The 18,143-nt window shown below is 39.2% G+C and overlaps 1 protein-coding gene across 1 annotated transcript in view; it reads left to right on the top strand.

Moving 5' to 3' along the window:
- The window catches only part of LOC132825826 (protein Niban 2-like), a 188,263-nt gene that overhangs the window by 166,191 nt on the left and 3,929 nt on the right, over positions 1 to 18,143 (top strand). The window contains exons 8-13 of the mRNA XM_060841342.1: positions 1,748 to 1,910; positions 3,547 to 3,734; positions 8,198 to 8,359; positions 12,903 to 13,019; positions 15,635 to 15,742; positions 16,655 to 16,766. Coding sequence (XP_060697325.1) covers positions 1,748 to 1,910; positions 3,547 to 3,734; positions 8,198 to 8,359; positions 12,903 to 13,019; positions 15,635 to 15,742; positions 16,655 to 16,766 — 850 coding nt within the window. The remainder of the gene's footprint in view (positions 1 to 1,747; positions 1,911 to 3,546; positions 3,735 to 8,197; positions 8,360 to 12,902; positions 13,020 to 15,634; positions 15,743 to 16,654; positions 16,767 to 18,143) is intronic.

Raw genomic sequence — 18,143 nt, 5'->3', positions numbered from 1 at the left:
AGCCAACCATCTGTCAATTTTGTTGATGTAGCCCACCAAATGGACACTTGCATTCTGAAAGCAGATGCCTCCAGGCAGCAGCTGCAAACAACGTCTGTTATAAGTTGTATTGGGACAAAGTTATTACCATTTAAATAAGCAAAAGCCAAGAAAACTGCTTTTATTTCTGGCTTTTGATGTTTTGTTTAGCAGCATTTCAGTAAATATTCTCACATGAAGAATGCTTTCTGCATCAGAATTTGAGGTGATAATCTTTCTCAATAAGCAGAAAAGATTGAGTGCTTATTTTTCTTAGAATCTATAATTTAAGCATCTACTCTTACAGCAGGTTGAAGATTAAACTTGCTTAGAACAACACTTTCCATATAGAGAGGAAGTTGAAAAATTGCTTTGTGAGGTTTCTCATGAAGATATTACAATTTTTGAAGGTTAACACAAGAGAATGACGAGAAAACTTGCTTTCCTCAAAATAAACTTGGAACCCCAACAAACGTCTGGAAAAATTAGATGCAGCTAAAGATTAGTTCTCATCTAATTTTCTGGATGAGTTACTGTCTTGAAGCTTTGTTTCTGTTATTAACATTCCCATCATTTCTTTACCCTGACAGTTCCTCCTGAGACACCATGTTTTCTGGTGTGTACACAGCCAGCCCAGTTTAAAAAGTAACCAGTTTCTAAAGCTGGCTGTGAAAAAGAATTGTTTTGTTTTAACTTCCCCCCCCCCCCCCCCCACCCCCGATAGGTTTGCTTATATGTTCTGCAATACCAGTTGTTGCCATACAACTGGATGAATTGATAAACTCAGGAAACAAGTCAAACAATTGTTTATTCTCATGCATACACAAGGAGAGCCAGTTTTATCACTGTGAAGTGTAAAAACAACTCTGGATGTAAACAGCATCTGCTTTTTATAAAGTGTTACGACACGTTCACATTTCTATTGTTTGTCCACAGTTTATAGAGACATGACCTGTACTTCACACAAGGCTGGCGCTGTCTTGCTGATAGTGTGGTTCTTCCACTCTGAGCCTGCCTTCATATATTTGTGGCTTCCCCCTTTTTGTTTTCAGTATTTTAAATTTAACCCTTAACTAGCAAATTGATTCAACCCTTTCACCTGTGCACTGTGACTCTGTTGCATTGACTCTCTCTCTTTTCTGAGTTTCTCTGATGCTTCATGTTTTGCTTTGTCCTTTGTGAAATGCTCTGATTCAGAAGCTCCCTTCCTGTCAGCACTTTAAATGTACTTACACTGAGTGGACTGTGGCAGTTCAAGAAGGTAGCTTGCCACTGCTGCCCTGTGGGCAGTTAGGGATGGGCCATAAATGCTGGCCTAGTCAGCAAAGCCCAGACATGGTAAGTGAATAAAAAAAAATTGAAATACAATGACCAACATCAAGTAAATCTGTGGTTATAATGGAGTTCAGAGCATCTGACAAGTAACTAATCACCAAATGAGAGTCAGTTTTGCTGCTCGTTAATTTGTACTAAATTGTTAAAATAAAGTTATGGTCAAGCATTCATGTCACCTTGAGATTCCAAGTGCCTGATGATATCCAAGAGTCATGTAACACGGTTACATTTGTAAATGTAACCATTTCGTTTGGTAGTTGTAAAACATTTGGTGTTTAACATGGTTAACAGTCTAGTATGATTCTGCTCACAAGTTGACTGGAAGCAAGATAAAATAACTTGTAACGTCAAAAAGCTGTTTACATTTGAATTTTGCTGCCTTCGTTTTCATTAGATCACTGAGGCTGTGCATAAAATGGTTCTGGCGCAGACAAAAGCCCGATATGAAGCTGTCTTACGAAAGTGTGAGGAAGCCCGTCCTGGACTGGAAAGCAGGATTCGCCCAGATATGGACCAAATTATCAGTTCAAAGGAGCATGTGGGAAACAAAATCCGAGGTCAGGCCACATCTCCGACCAATGGGATTGGAGATATTTGAGAGTTAATAGTCAGACTGACTTCACGTTGTATTTTTTTTCCCAGAGAATCGATGATACCGAGCTCATAAGCAGCTTTTGGTGAATAATGCAACTTGCAAGTTGTCACTGTATACGTGAATTATGTTTCACAAGTCATTTTCTTGTGTAAAAGCTTTAGAACAAGTTGAAGGGGTAAACTGACTTGTTTGCTTGTCCCATTCCTCCACTGGTCCTATCAAAGCTTGAATTTAAAAGTGGTGGTTGATAGATTCACTAACATAACTATCAGCCTGTGTGCGTTTAGTTCAGTTATGGAAATATGTTCACTGGTTTCTCTAGGAAACAAAATAAATTCATTAAAGTTAATCCAAATTTAATCAAGCAAAGATGAAATGATTATTGACAAATGGTTTCATCCCGATAAGGGCTTTTAATTTTGTTTCTTCAGTTTTCTGGTTAGTATTTGTCTAGTCTTTCTATTTACAGGCTCATCCATCATTACCCTTTATCTCACTACTTATTTCATTGCTGTTTTAGTTGCCTTCCTTCAATGAATAGGACTCTTTTTATTCAAATGTGTATCATTTTGGTTTTGTCAATGTTCACTTTCATTCTGAAGGTCATGTCTGTTCTACTAACCCAAATGCAAGTTCTGACATCAAGCACAAAAGAAAGATTGCATGTTTTTTCATCTGAAAATTTAATTGATATTTACTTCTGCCATCAAACCATAACACCAGATTCAGAATTTACAAACACCCCTATCTTAAGAAGGGGTATGATCAGACATTGAAGAGGATTCATGCAACACAACATGCTTGATGAATTTGCCTTCCAGCTTCGTAGGGTTTTGACTCCATGTTGACCATTCTGTCTTGCTATTAGTTCCCTGTACAGATTCCTTGAACCTCCATTTCTCTGATTCCCCACATGCCTTGTATTACTTTCAAGACCATTGTCCAGTCACCACAATTGACAGTTTTTCAGAAGCTACAAAATAAATATATAATTTAAAGTCTGGTTGAAGATTTGTAGCTCCGGGTGTCTGTTGTTGTGGTTCTGTTCGCCGAGCTGGAAGTTTTTGCTGCAAACGTTTCGTTCCCTGGCTAGGGAACATCATCAGTGCTATTGGAGCCTCCTGTGAAGCGCTGCTTTGATGTTTCTTCCGATATTTAAACACTTACGGGCGAGAAACGCTGAGACAAGCCAGGAGATGGGAATCCTGCGTTAACCGCCTAAGCGCAACACATGAACAACTCCGGTTCCTCCACGAATGCAGAAAAATAAATACCGGAAGAAACATCAAAGCAGCGCTTCACAGGAGGCTCCAATAGCACTGATGATGTTCCCTAGCCAGGGAACGAAACGTTTGCAGCAAAAACTTCCAGCTCGGCGAACAGAACCACAACAAATATATAATTCCTATCCAAATAGTAAACTGCATTAACTTAGTAGTTTTTATGCTGGATGTTACTCTGCCTTCCTGGAATCCGAGAGGTTGTTTCTGATCTGTAGGGATGATTCATGCAAATTTGTTCTTTTGCTTCTTACATTGCTGTATTTTAGCACCTCTTGATCCAAGTTCATATTAACTTGCTTTCTTCTCCTGGTTTAGTTTACGTAATGCCTAAAGCTGAAGCTTGTGTTCGAAATCAAGTGCAGCCTTACATCTCGTCCATCCTTGATGCGTTGATGGGCCCAACCAGCAGGGGATTTGCTGAAGTCAGAGACCTGTTCTTCAAGGAGATTGTGGAAATGAATAAGAATGTTCTCAACGAAGGAGGCCAGCACAAGCTGGGAGAGGTGAGAAATTCCAACACAGCACTGTGTGCTGAAGTAGGATTAGCTGGTTTATTGCAAGTTAAGACTTGAGGAAAGGGGATGGAAAAGAAATGAGGTCATAACACTGACCTCTTGGCTGCTGTTAGGGTGTAGAAGATGCCAATTCTTTCAATCATTTTGTTTGAGTAAAGCAGTTAATTTTGGATTTTGAATATCACAATGACAAGTTTCAATACTTAACTCTTGTCCTCTTAGATGTGAGCACCTTCCCTTTGATTAGATTTAAGAAAGGAGGAGGAGAAACTAATTGATGGAGGTAACTAACTTTGCTGAAATCTGGTTTGCCTAATGGGACTGGATCTTAGATGTAACCATGTAGTCCATATTGAGGAAACTGACAAAACTGTCCATTGTTTGCTCTGTCTGGCACATACCTCTAAATTCCACATCAATTTTTTTTGTCTTAGACCTGCTATATTTAAATGGCTTTTTTGAAAATATATGCAAACCATATCCACTGAATTTTTTGCTGTCTTCTATTGGGGTATGAGAGAATTTGATCAGATTTAAAGTATGACTTGTAGTAATTAGCTTGTTCCTTCAAGCACCAAGTGAGCTTGTGTTGTCCAGCCTTGTGAAAAAATGGAACTTAGTTGCTGATGAGCTCTAAATACACTTTGTAACACATTCCATTTGTATGACTTAGGAGGAAAGTCAGATCCCTGCTACCTGGCACTAGCATTGTTGGGACTTTCTGTTTCCAAATTTGGAAGGCGAGAGTCCAGGATATATTGAACCCTGTGTAACTTGGCAACGGCTGAAAAAAGCTTACTGGCTGAAATTCCTAGATTTATTCTTGTCTTTTGAAGGGAAGCATCACTGAACCCCCAGTTAGTATAATTAGTAAGTTTGCAGATGACACCAAAATTTGAAGATGTAGTGGACAGTGAAGAAGGTTATCTGAGATTACGACAGGATCTTGATCAGATGGGCTAATGGGCTGTGGAGTGGCAGATGGAGTTTAATTTAGATAAATGTGAGGTGCTGCATTTTGGACAGTTACATTCACAGATTCCATTTTCTTTCCTCTTCTGCTTTCCACATGGGGTTGCTTGAACCATTGGGTGCCCGGTGATTTTTGCTTCTCTTTCTACAATAGAGCAACTACTTTGACCAAATTTCTCTGTTGCAAGCTGATAATGGTCTTAGTAGTTCTACAAACCCAGTGTTCACGACCTTGATAAAAGCCAAGTGTGGTTGCTCCCCCTTCACTGATTACTATAAAACCAGCTACCTACCCATTGGAAAAACCCACCCTATTCCTTGGTGAAAAGCAAAATACTTCAGATCTTGGAACTCTGAAATAAAACAAGATGGTATCTTGAATTGGCATGCCATCAGAAGGTTAGGGTAATATTTGCACTCTGAGTGGATCTGTACTGCAAAGCCATCATGCAGTCTTCATTTGGTCTCCACAATGTAGTGGAGACTGCATTATTAGCAGCAAATACCAGATTGAAAAGAAAATTCAAATAAATCCCTGCCACACTTGGAGTATGTGTTTGGGACCATGGACATTTTGAGGAGGTTAAAGAAAACCAGTCTTAGACTTCCTGTAATTCGATAAGAAAAAACCATGAGAGGTTGGTGAGGTGTTGGAGGTAATCGAAGAGTGAGCTAAGATATCCCAGAGGCATAGTCCCTATGAAATGCTGATAGCAGAGGAGATAGTGCATTTGGTGATGGTTTCATAACTGGAGATGTCAGAGGACAATCCTTTGAATGTGGAGGCTAGTAGTATAGAAAGGAAAGACAAGGGGAGCAATATCATGGTTACGGGAGAGAGGAGGAGAAAGAAATATTGATTTTTATTTTCCTCAGTTCCAAGTAAGAGCTGGGAGCAGCATCAGTTCAGGCATAATATACCAGAAGGAGATGTGGGAGCGGCCCCAAGTGGGATTGGAGCAAGGAATTTCTCTCGCCCACCAGCAAAAAGAGCCATATCTAGGGCCCATTTGGGAACCTATAACCAAGCTTATATTTCGTGGACACAAGACCAGTTCAAGGGAGAAACTAATCACTGAGAATAAGCTCAGCCAAATGGAGGAAGGTATTAGATGGAGACTGTTTGTTTGGGATTTTGTTGAAGGAAGAAGTGGAGGCCCTGAGACCATCATGGTGAACACAGAGATGTAGAAGAATTGGATGTCCATGTTGAAGAGGAGATAGTTGGGACTAGGAAACTGAAATTTGTTATAATGATCAAGAGTGCCCTGTGTAGGTGGGAAGAGTCTAGACCATGAGAAAAATAAGTCGAGATACTTAGCAATTGAGACAGAGAGCCTGTATTTACATTATACATTTCACAGCCTTAGGAGGCCTCAAAGTTCATTACGTTCAAATGACTGCTTTTTGAATTGTATACAAATATCACGCTGAAACATCAGATAATGACCAGTTAAGTCAATTTGGGCAATTTTGTGTGACAGTTTAATTTTTCATTTGAAAGACAGTACCTTTTCATACTAATCTATTCTCTTTTGTTTTGCTAACTTTTCGTTCTGTTTTCTCTTCATTGTTAGAATTTTCCATTTTACTGCTTCCCTATGTGCTAATTTATCCTGGTTCCATGTGTATTTTTAAATCTGCCATGCAGGCAAAAATCGCTCTTTTCCATTTCAAATGTAGTTTTCTCCAGAAATCCAGCCTTTAACACAATTCTGGTATTCCTCACTGGCTTGTACTGAATGTGTTTTTATTGTAATTGCTATTGCGAATGTGTGCTTGTAGCTGCAAATTCCTTATTCCATTTTCTTCTGGGATCAGGTTTTAGCTTTTTGTTTTTTTTCCCAGTTGTATAACCTGAAGCCAGTACTTTACTTAATTTCCCATACTGAGAGAATTTATATCCAGGTCTCGGTTTTCCCAAAGTTCCCTTGCTGCATGCTGTCTACTTACTCTGGTTTTTACACTGAATCCAGTGAGGTAATTTCCCTTCCCTGTGGGGTCAGTAATACACTGACTGAGAAAACAGTGCTGAACACAACTTTCAAAACTGTCTCATTCCCATCATCCCCGTCCATTTCCTCCACATTTTCCCTAATCTGATGGTTGCTTAAATTTTAATTTAATCGGATTGCAATGAAAAGGTCCATAAACTTTATAATTGATTTTCTTTCCAATATTCAGTTTGTTGTGTACTCTTAGTCGTAAGATTGTGTCTTCACAATTTAAATTCTTGTTTTATTCTCGTTTGTGCTTCCCTGTAAGTTGGTGAAATAGAAGGTCAAAATGGTTTCCTTAGCAATTTGTCAAAGTGTACTGTTTTAATTCATTTGGTTTGGTTAAGCGATAGAAGTTCTTTTCAGAAGAGAAATGTCATAGTTCAAGGCCAAATTCAGACATTGCTCTCGTAGTCTACACCCTCACAATTGAGAGGATATGATCTTGTGGGTCGTGCTGCCTTTCAGATAAAGAATTAAACTATCAACCAAAACTGGTTAACTGATGATTTAACAGATTTTTGAGAGTTGTGTTTGTATACAATTCAAAAAGCAGTTGGTTGATTGTAATGTGTTTTGAGTCCTCAGGCTGTGAAAGGTATATTGTAAATTCAAGTTGTCCCTCTGTCTCTTTCTCCCTCAACATGCTGATGCCATATTAATTGCATTTTATTCTACATTGGTGCAGGGAACTAACTGAACATTCGATTAGGTTCCCTGTAGTAGAGCTCTTGTGGTACAGTGGTAGTGTCTTACCTATTCCAGAGGTGTGTAATGACATCTCTGAACAGACTAACTTTTTTAAAAAACAAAGTCCGTTTCCTATGCGGAGATGAGACTAAAAGTGTGGTTTGTTATTAGTAACATATTTAGTAATATTTAGTAATAATATTAGTAACATATTTAGTAATATTTAGTAATAATATTAGTAACATATTTAGAAACAAAATAACAAAATCAAATTATATGTTCGTTCTATAGTTACTTTGCAAAGAACTACAATAACTGCTTTTGAAAGTTGACATCATTTCAGACAGTGGTGTAATGGTATTATCATAGGATTAGTAAACGAGATCCCAAGCTAACGTTCTGAGGACATGAGTTCAAATTTCATTATGACAGATGGTGAAATTTTAATTCAATAAAAATCTGGAATTAAAGAAAGCTAGTCTTATGACTACTGTTTATTGTAAAGGGTCATACAGTGCATTAATGTCCTTAAGGGAAGAAAACTTGCTCACAACCTCTGAACCAGTAACAGATCTGTCTGATATAAAGCTACAAAATATAAGACCACTGCAAATTCCACAGAATTGATATTTAGGTTTGCAAAGACATAATTTCAAATAAAAAGATAAGACTCTGTAATAGACTAAGTTTAATAATGGGTAAAAGGATCCATTTTCTGATGAGCAGCAGACATTAAGGCTGAAGTCATAGAACAGGAAGAGTACTTGACTGCTGTTATGTTGTGATCTCCAGTACATGGAAAAGCTGAGCGTGCTGCCTTATCACCCAGTGAAGATGCAAAGCTGCTATGAGCACCTAGAGCAGCTGCAGCCACAGCTTGAGGGCCTTCAGCAACGCTTTGATCTCTCCAGTCCAGCGGTGTTTGTCCAGCGCGGTCAGATTCTGATGAGAGAGGTAAGCTTTGGCAATCTGCTCAGTCAATTGTTAATGACTGTTAGTGAAGAGGTTCAAACCATTTGTTTCCAGATGGTACTGCTTGGTGTGGATTACAAGTCAAAGTATTATAGTGGACCAAAATCCTCAGGATTAATGTAGAATGATGGACAAATGAAAATTATCCTTCACACTTGACCCACAGAAAGTATCTAGTGCTGTTGTTATATATGTAGCCTGGCCCCCTGTTGTTCATTTGAATTTGGATTTGCCAAGTCTCCAGGATATAATCCTGAGCAAAGCTGGAGGAAAATTATAGGAACATTGAAAATAATTATTTTCTTTCTTCTATTGCTTTTCTATTGTGCTATATGAAAATATTCAAAAATACGAGAGATTGGAGAAAGACTTACATGGCTGTTAAATGTCATTCAGTCAAGTAATGTTTCATCTTTCGGCTGTCCAACAGATGTGGAAGGGTGAATACATTGACAGTAAAAAGTGAGGTCTGCAGATGCTGGAGATCAGAGCTGAAAATGTGTTGCTGGTTAAAGCGCAGCAGGTCAGGCAGCATCCAAGGAACAGGAAATTTGACGTTTCGGGCAAAAGCCCTTCTTCAGGAATTCTTGATGAAGAGCTTTTGTCCGAAACGTCGAATTTCCTGTTCCTTGGATGCTGCCTGACCTGCTGCGCTTTAACCAGCAACACATTTTCAGCGCTGAATACGTTGACAAACCTGTTGGAGGAGCATCTGGACGGTTTGTGTTTTGAAATCTCCTACAGAATTGGAAAGCCTATTTGGGTTGGGAGACCGTACTAAATCTACATAAAAATATTACCTCCCAAACTTTGTAGCAGTAGTAAAGCTCTGTTGTGATATACATCCTTTCAATGTTGCCAAATCATTAGCTATGTCTGTGAATTTTCATGTTGAATGACTAATACCCCGGTACATCAATCAAACTGCACTGGCCTAAATGGCAGCAATTTTATGGCATCCTTGGCTAAACTGAAGCCAGGAATCTCCTCAGAAGACTGAAGCTATAACTTTGTTCGGAAAAAGTCATATTTGGCTTTTGCATGAGATGAAGATTCAACGAAAGATTGTGTGATTCAAGCTTGAGCATTGAACAAGGACTGGGGGGTTTGAGCTATAGGAAGAGGCTGAATGGGCTGGGGCTTTTTTCCCTGGAGTGTGGAAGGCTGACAGCTGACATTGTAGAAGTTTCTAAAATCATGAGGGACATAGATAGGATAAATAGACAAAGTCTTTTCCCTGGGGTTGAGGAGTCCAAAACTAGAGGGCATTTTTTTAACGTGAGGGTGGAAAGGTTTAAAAGGGGCAACTTTTTCATGCAGAGGGTGGTAAGTGTATGGAATAAGCTGCCTGAAGACATGGAGGTACAATTACAACACTTAAAAGGCATCTGGATGGGTATCTGAATAGGAAGAGGTTAAAGGGATTTGGGCCAAATGTTGACAAATGGGACTAGATCAGATTGGGATGTCTAGTCAGCATGGACAAGTTGGACTGAAGCATCTGTTCCGTGCTGTGTGAAAATAAGATTAGATTAGATTACTTAGTGTGGAAACAGGCCCTTCGACCCAACAAGTCCACACCGACCCGCCAAAGCGAAACCCACCCATACCCCTACATTTGCCCTTTACCTAACACTATGGGCAATTTAGCATGGCCAATTCACCTGACCTGCACATCTTTGTGACTGTGGGAGGAAACCGAAGCACTCGAAGGAAACCCATGCAGACATGGGGAGAATGTGCAAACTCCACACACTCAGTCGCCTGAGGCAGGAGTTGAACCCGGGTCTGGCGCTGTGAGAAAGCAGTGCTAACCATTGTGCCACCCACACACCTAACCGTGCAAACAGATTAAACGTGCTCCAGCCAAATTTCTTGGTGTTGGCACAAATAAAAGGCAGCAAAACAGAGTTTACTTCCCTTTAAGAGTGAAAATGCAGTACTGCCTTTTCAGAAAGTACAAATGGAGTTACATTTTGAATAGTTATTGGCCTCCAGGAAGCTTAGCTATATATCCTTTCTCAGCAAGAAAATCAAATTGGGATTGTAAAATGTGTCTGTGTTTTTGTGAGAAAGGTCTGTTCTGTTTGCCGAGCCTGATTTGAATTAAGAGCTTGATTTGTTGTTACTTGTCTTTGTTTTTACAAAATGGGTAGGGATGTCATCTCCATTAACACTACACGTAAAAAGGTGGTTTTCTCTGGTTTTCAGAAAATGAATAGGTTTTTCAGTTGATTTTTAAAACTGAACATGCTCCGAGGAAATTCTCCAATCTCGAATAGTTGCTAATAAAATCTATTTTAGATCAAAGCTATTAAGTCACAATCTAATTTATATTCTGGATTCCTGTCATCCTTTCAAAAGAAATGCTCATATCCTTCAGATTCTTTTTAAATTAATGTTTCTAAGTTAGGCCACCTGTTTTGTTTCTTTTTTATCCCCCAATAACATGCCGTTGGCAAATCAGTTCTTCAATGTAGGCAGGAAGTATCTTTCACTCCCTCTAGTGTTGAGGCAGAGATGATGAAAATATCTCACATCTTTTTGGCTCTAGGTAACTGAGCATTGATTTATGATGAACATTAAATTATTATTAAAACCAGATGAAAAGGAAAATTGATTTTCTGCACAACTACCTCTTGGGTCAGCCCTCAATACAGCATTTGACTAAAATCTCCCTGCTAAACAATTCGGAAGAGTTTGAGCTATAGGGAGAGACTGAAGAGGCTGTGTTTTTTTTCTGTCTAGAGCATTGGAGGCTGAAGGGTGACCTGATAGAGGGGCATGGAGAGGATGGATAACAAAGGTCTTTTTTCCTAAGTTAAGGGAGTCCAAAACTAGAGGGTATAGCTTAAAGGTGAGAGGGGAAAGATTGAAAAGGAACCTGAGGGATAACTTTTTCATGTAGAGGCTGATGCTTGTACAGCTGCCAGAGGAAGTGGTAGTAGTGTCTATTACAACTACAACATTTTAAAAGACATTTGGATGGGTATATGAACAGGAAGGGTTTAGAGGGATATCAGACCAAACATTCCAATCTGACCAAGTCCAATTTGCCAGGTTTTGGCTATGTGGATGAGTTAGATCAAAGGGTCTGTTTCCACACTGTATGACTCTGACCCCATAATTGCACTATCCAAATCTGAAACTTGGAGAATACAGTGTCTGTACTTCAATGGCTATCTTTATCAAAGGAGATGTATTCTACAAGGTTTGTCTGATTAATTTCTGATTCCTCTCCAACTTTTTGGTGGGCTTACCTCTAATAGTTAATGAGGATAAAGTTACCCAGACTTGAACACCAAACCCAAATGGTTATAGAAAATTCCTGAGTGAAAAAATGATGTTTAGAAGGCTTAGTTGAAAAGACATTAATAAGTGAATTCACAAGTTAATAGATAGAAAGCAAAGTGTGCTGCCATTGGCTGAAATTGCCATTGGATTGTTGAATGTGTGCTCATCACACTTTTCATTTAATCTGTTCAGCTACTTCATTGGCTGATTAGTCTTTTACCAGCTGGACTAGTGTCTCTATTTGCATGTTTTATATTTTTAGGACTCTTTCAGTGCATCCTGCTTTCTTTTTGTGTTTACAACAACAACTTCTACTGGCACCTTGTCAATGTAAGAAATTATCCTGAGATGATTCAGGAAAGCATTATAAAATAAAATGTCGTGGCAAGTCATGTACCTGCATGGTGAGCCAGCCAAAAGATTGGTCACTGTGGAAGATTTTTAGATAGTGTCTGAAACAGGGAAGTGAGGCAGAGGGGCTGAAAGTTTCAGCAGAGTGTTCCAGAGCTTGGGGACTGGGTTGAGGATGTCAGATGAAGTGATTAAAGTCCAGGATACACAGAGACCAAACAGATATGAGTTTGATCTGAGAAGGTTAGAGGTTGAAAAGGGGAAGGCTATGGAGTAATTGGAGAAGGAAGAAAGTTGTGGGGACTGGGGTAGGTCAGCAAGCAAAGAAGTGATGTGGGAAGAGAATTTGTGTGTTAGCCACAATTTGGATTACTTATGGTTCATGGAGCATGGGATGTAGGAGTGTGACAGTTTAACCAAAGCTGAAAGAGGGCTTTAAAAGCAGAAGAATTGCAACAATATTGAAGACTAATAATGTTACAGAATTTGGAATAGGCAGTCTTAGTCATGGTGTCGTGATGTGACTGAAAACTCCATCTTGGGGTCAAATATGACCGGGATTGCCAACGTTCTGGCCTGTACAGGGAGGGAAGTGGAATTAATGACAAGGGAGCAGAGACAAAAAATGATGGCTTCAGACTTCCAAATATTTAACTTACTGAAATTTATGCTCAATCTCAGTCCTCCGTGTTGGATGAGCAGTCTGACAATTCAAACAGTGGAGGGGTTTGCAGGAGATGGTGATGAGATAATACTGAGGACAGTCAGAGTACTTCTGGAAATTCATGTGTTTTTGGATGGTAGCATGGGGAGCAGTGTGTGGATTATGAATGGGTTTGGGGCATGGAAAATTATTATAGATACTATATTCTATTTTCAGCTTTTGGATAATGCCGTGTATACATTTGAGCAACTTCTCCACCAAGATCTTGGCCATTCCCCAGACAAGGAACAGCTGTGCAAGACAATCCAGCGCATCCAGGACAGAGTTCTGAAGGTGAGGCCGAAAGCAAATTGGGTTATTGGGTAGATGGAAGTCTCTGATTATCACTGCATCAACATAATGTATAACCTCACACCTGGGGTAACTGAGCACAATGGCTCTGAAATCCTCATGATGGAAATGATAAAAATATAAGGTTTCCGTTGTAGCTCCAGGAGTTTGTGACGAGATGCAGTTTCACTGAGGTTTGAGCCTGTTTGTCCTGACTCCTAAGTTCTAGTGAGTGTGGGAAATAGACAGAATTTGCACCCACCTCACCTTCCTATCAATGGACAGTTTCCCTTATATACTATCCTCTCCCTGACCTCAGAGCCCCATTTTAGTACCCCCAGTTGTTTTACTTGACCAAGGCATTCAGCCAGAAGAGCTTGCATTTTAATGCTCCTTTTAAAGCAATAAGATAACTCTGAAGTTTCAGTTTCTTCATCTGCAAGAGCAGAGTTTCTGGAAGCCTGAGATTTTCTTAGTCTTTAGCTGTGATAGTGATTTCTGAGATGGAGTGGTGTTGAGACACCATGCCCACTCCGAGCTTGTTGGGCTAAATGTCAGCGCCCTGTGCCCACCTTAGTCATTGTAATTGATTCCGACCCCAAGTTTCAGGAAGAGGTTCTGACCTCAGGCATTCTGCTCAACTCTATTCTGTATCGAAACTGCACCACAGGAATTTGAGGGGAATCCTCTTCACGATGGCTTCTGCTTTTGCAGTCTGCGTTCCCTCAATAAATTGCAAAATTATCTTTTTTAAATCCAATAGCTAAAGATTCCATTGTAATAACAACTTTCCATTAAGAGCAGCATATCTCTGAACGGTTGCTGAATTTGTGCCACTGTTCCATTTCGTTACACATTGATTTAGGTAAATGTAATACAATTGGGTTACCAGTTTTTACTATAGAACACTTTTTAAGATCCTGATGGTGATTAAATAGGAGTATGATTTTTTTTAAGTTAAAAATGAGGTACAGTCGCATCAGAGTGTGGGGTGTTGGTTTCATTTATGGCAAAAGGTACATATATTCTTTGGATATTCAAACTTGAATTTGGTAAATGAGTGGTGAGTCAAACTATTGCAGTTTCAATAATGCTGACTTGGCTTTCTGGGACTTTTGAGGTAAAAACAATGACTGTAGATGCTGGAAACCAGATTCTGGATTAGTGGTGCTGGAAGAACACAGCAGTTCAGGCAGCATCCAAAGTGCAGCGAAATCGACGTCTCGGGCAAAAGCCCTTCATCAGGAAGTTTCTGGGACTTTTTCAGTTTGTATTCAATTGAGCCAATAATGCTAATTTGAAACTAGTTAATGTATCTCTTAAAATTCTCCTGCAACTTTAATTATGTAAATTATGCAGTCAGACCATTTTCTTTTTGTGTCTTGCAATTTTTAGTTTCTGCCTATTGGGAATATAACTTTTAAAACCGATCACGGGAGCTGAAAGGTAAATTCCTTTTTGGGCAACTTCACGTTGAGCATTGCTGTAGCTGTGTGGGAATCTTACTGTAAATCAATGGGATTTGATAAGGGAGACCCTTTTTCAAACTGTAGAAATTAAAGCTACCCAATGTAATTATTTCAATAACAAAGTAAACTTTTCATGAGTTACCAGCTTGGAGAGTGACTCCTGGTGTCTGGTGTACAATCCTTGATTCCTCCAATCACCACACCTGTTACTAATTAGCTGTAATCATACTTAAGAAAAAATGGCTGCATGAAAATAACTAATTTATAACTTGTCCAGACGTGAACATTACTTTATAGAATTAACCATTGTACACCGAATGAAATAAAGAGTGTACTGGAAATACTCAACAGGTCTGGCAGCAGCGTCTGTGGAGAGAGAAGTTCTGGTAACAACTTACATTCAATTTGAAATGTTAACTTTTTTTTTCTCCACCGATGCTGTGAAACCTACAGTGTATTTAATTTCAGATTTCCAGTAACTCGAGTATTTTGGTGTTATTTTTGTATACACTGAGTGAATCTTATTTTTGTCTCAGCAGCAAGATATCTTTGAAAATTTTGTTTGTAACAGATACTTTTTAGCCTGCTTTCTCTTCATTGTTCACTGATCAGATTGGCTTACACTTGAGTCAAGTTTCATAATTCACAAGTGTGGACAAGTTGTAGGGCAACCAATAATCTCCTCCTGAAGGATACATTAGTGGCTCATAACACAGCAAAATAATTTAGTTACATTACATTTAGTTCCTGAATATTCCAGTGTTAATTTTCTGATCATTGCTTTGAGATTTCCCCACAAACATTAAAATTGGAGTCATGTTGGAGTGAACAGACTGGATTAATGTTTCGATACTTTGCCGTCTTCTAATCATTGGAAATCTCAAGAAGAAATAAGTTGGCAGATTTGATAAACAAAACTGGCATTTCAGCGCAGCATTATAGAAGTCTAAATAAGTGTTAAGACTTCATGACAGCTACTCCTGTAGCTGTTTTGCAATCCTTTTACAGGAGAGACCGTCTTGCTCTTTGGATGTTGCCTGGGCCAGCTGTGCCTTTTCCAGCACCACACTTTTATTAACTCAGATTTCTCCTGTATCTTCAGTCTCCATTTTACTGGCCTCAATAAAATAATTATTTATTTTTATCCAGAAATACGATTACGACAGCAGCACCGTCAGGAAGAAGTTTTTCAGAGAAGCACTGCTCCAGATTACTATTCCATACATGTTAAAGAAGCTCTCATCATCTGTCAACACGGTGAGCTTTCGAGTTTTCTTCATAAAACTACAATGTCACCCATTGTATTGAAGTGATACATCTGTCACCAACAAAAGGGTAATATGTGAATCTGTTGAAACAATAATGAGGGCCTCTTGCTCCCTTCAAGTTTTTGGCAAATTCACATTTTTCCATTTGTTTGCAGCAATATCCTTGCATTAACACTTGATGCCCTATTATCTGATGCGCCAGCGTATTGTAATGAAAGTTTATTTACTTCAAGATCAACTCTAAGCAAAATACATCCAAAAAGAAGTGAAGTGCACAATGCTCATTGTGATCTATCCTTGTTTTTAAAACATTCCAAGTTCTGGGCAGGCGGTGCTCAGTGGTTAGCACTGCTGCCTCTCAGTACCAGGGACCTGGGTTCATTTCCACCCTCCAGTGAATGACTATGCGGAGTTTCCACATTCTCCCCATGTCGATGTGGGTTTCCTCCCAGGTGCTCTGGTTTCCTCCCATAGTTCAAAGATGGGCAGGTTAGGTGGATTGGCTATGCTAAATTACCTATAGTGTCCAGGAATGTGTAGGCTGGGTGGTTTAGCCATGGGAAATGCAGGGCTACACGGATATTCTGGAGGGGATGCTCTTCAGAGGGTCGGTGTGGACTCAATGTTCCAAATGACCTGCTTCCACATTGTAGGGGTACTGTGATTCACAAAGCTAAATAAATTATCCAAGGAGAACTTGGAATGTTCAAATCCAGGAAGACTTTGAATTCATTTGCATTCTAACCTCAATTATTTTCAGAAGAATTTGTATTTTTAACGATAATTGTGCATTTAACTCTAAAGCAGACTGATGACACTGTGATGGTCTTGCTACAAGTCACACTGAAAGTTCTTCCACCCATGTCCTTAGTGAGTGACTAATTTTCATCCCTTTCCACAGGCTCTACCTAAATTTCAAGAGTACATCTTTGAGGACTTTTCCAAGTTTATCCTGGTAGATAATATTTTTGAAGAGGTGGTTCTCCAATCTGTCTCAAAAGACATAATGTTAGGTAAGATTATTTTTGTAAGGTGAAAAAGAGAATATGTTTCGGCAGGAGTTTATTAGTTTGCATAAGATGAGGCACCTGAAAAATTGAGAATTTAATAAACTAGAACCTTAAAGTGATGTACATTAATGTGAATTTACTACAGAAATGAAGGTGTGGTTTTCTCATTAATTATGATAACAGGCAATATGGGGAAATGGTTACCAACTATGGGAGAAGTTACATCTTTGGTAGATTGGACTCATAGCATCCCCCTCTGGCTTTGCTGCAGGTCAGAATATAAGATGTCAGATATATTCGGCTCATCCCTTACATTTTTCCAATAGCACAAACCTCTGCTGCTTCCTCTCAAGCAGATATATGTACTTAAAAACAAAACAATGTCACCAACTGTATGTGTACCAAAGGCTTCTAAACAAAGGGAATTGGCTATAATGAATTGTAGGGTAATTCATGAAAAACATTTATGTTGTAACTGTGAAGCATCTAACAGTGAAAAAAATTAGGATCCTTGCCCAACACCATTTTCTACCTAGCTCTTAAAATTTAACACTGCTCCCTTACATAATATGGAAATGAGGATTCCCAGCTCGACAACCCAGTGGTAGATATGGATCTGAAGTAGGGTTTGCAAAATAATTTACAGTAGTTTGAAAGGTAGTACACTTGAGCGGTACAATGAGGAGTGGACTAGTTCAGCCAGATTATTTTGTCATACTTAATCAGAATACTTGATCCTAATTAACACAGTTTAGTTTGTGTTAGTCTTTCAGATTGTGCTAGCTATTTGTGGGATGGGATGATTATGTGCAAGACAAGTCAAATAATGTCATATTCCTGAGAATTTCATTTGAGAAGACCCTGGATGGTGGTATTTGTAGTTCGCCTATCACCGTGCAATAAGCCCCTTTGTACGCAGGCTGTCTCCATGTTGGATTTTTGATTGCATTTGGAATGGTCTTTTTGCCCGCTAATGAGACAATGTAGTTGGCCTCTGTTTCCTTTGTCTGTTTACAAGACAAAGCAAGATCAGATCTAGAAATCCAATAACTAGTTCTTGGTACAGAATAATCCAGTGCCAACACCAATCCCTCCCACCTTCTCACTAACATGATTAATTGAGAGACCTTTGTCGAGAAAGGTGCTTGGCACTTTACATCACTTAGATTATTTCCAGGTTATAGTCCAACAGGTTTAATTGGAAGCGCACTAGCTTTTGGAGCGTCGCTCCTGATGAAGGAGCGACGCTCCGAAAGCTAGTGCTTCCAATTAAACCTGTTGGACTATAACCTGGTGTTGTGTGATTTTTAATTTTGTACATCCCAGTCCAACACCGGCATCTCCAAATATAGATTATTTCCCTTCGCCAGTTTATTGCTG

The sequence above is a fragment of the Hemiscyllium ocellatum genome, chromosome 21 (assembly GCF_020745735.1).
Source record: "Hemiscyllium ocellatum isolate sHemOce1 chromosome 21, sHemOce1.pat.X.cur, whole genome shotgun sequence".
NCBI lineage: Eukaryota > Metazoa > Chordata > Chondrichthyes > Orectolobiformes > Hemiscylliidae > Hemiscyllium > Hemiscyllium ocellatum.
The sequence above is the reverse complement of the archived record's forward strand: the minus strand, read 5'-3'. Positions and strand labels throughout refer to the sequence as shown.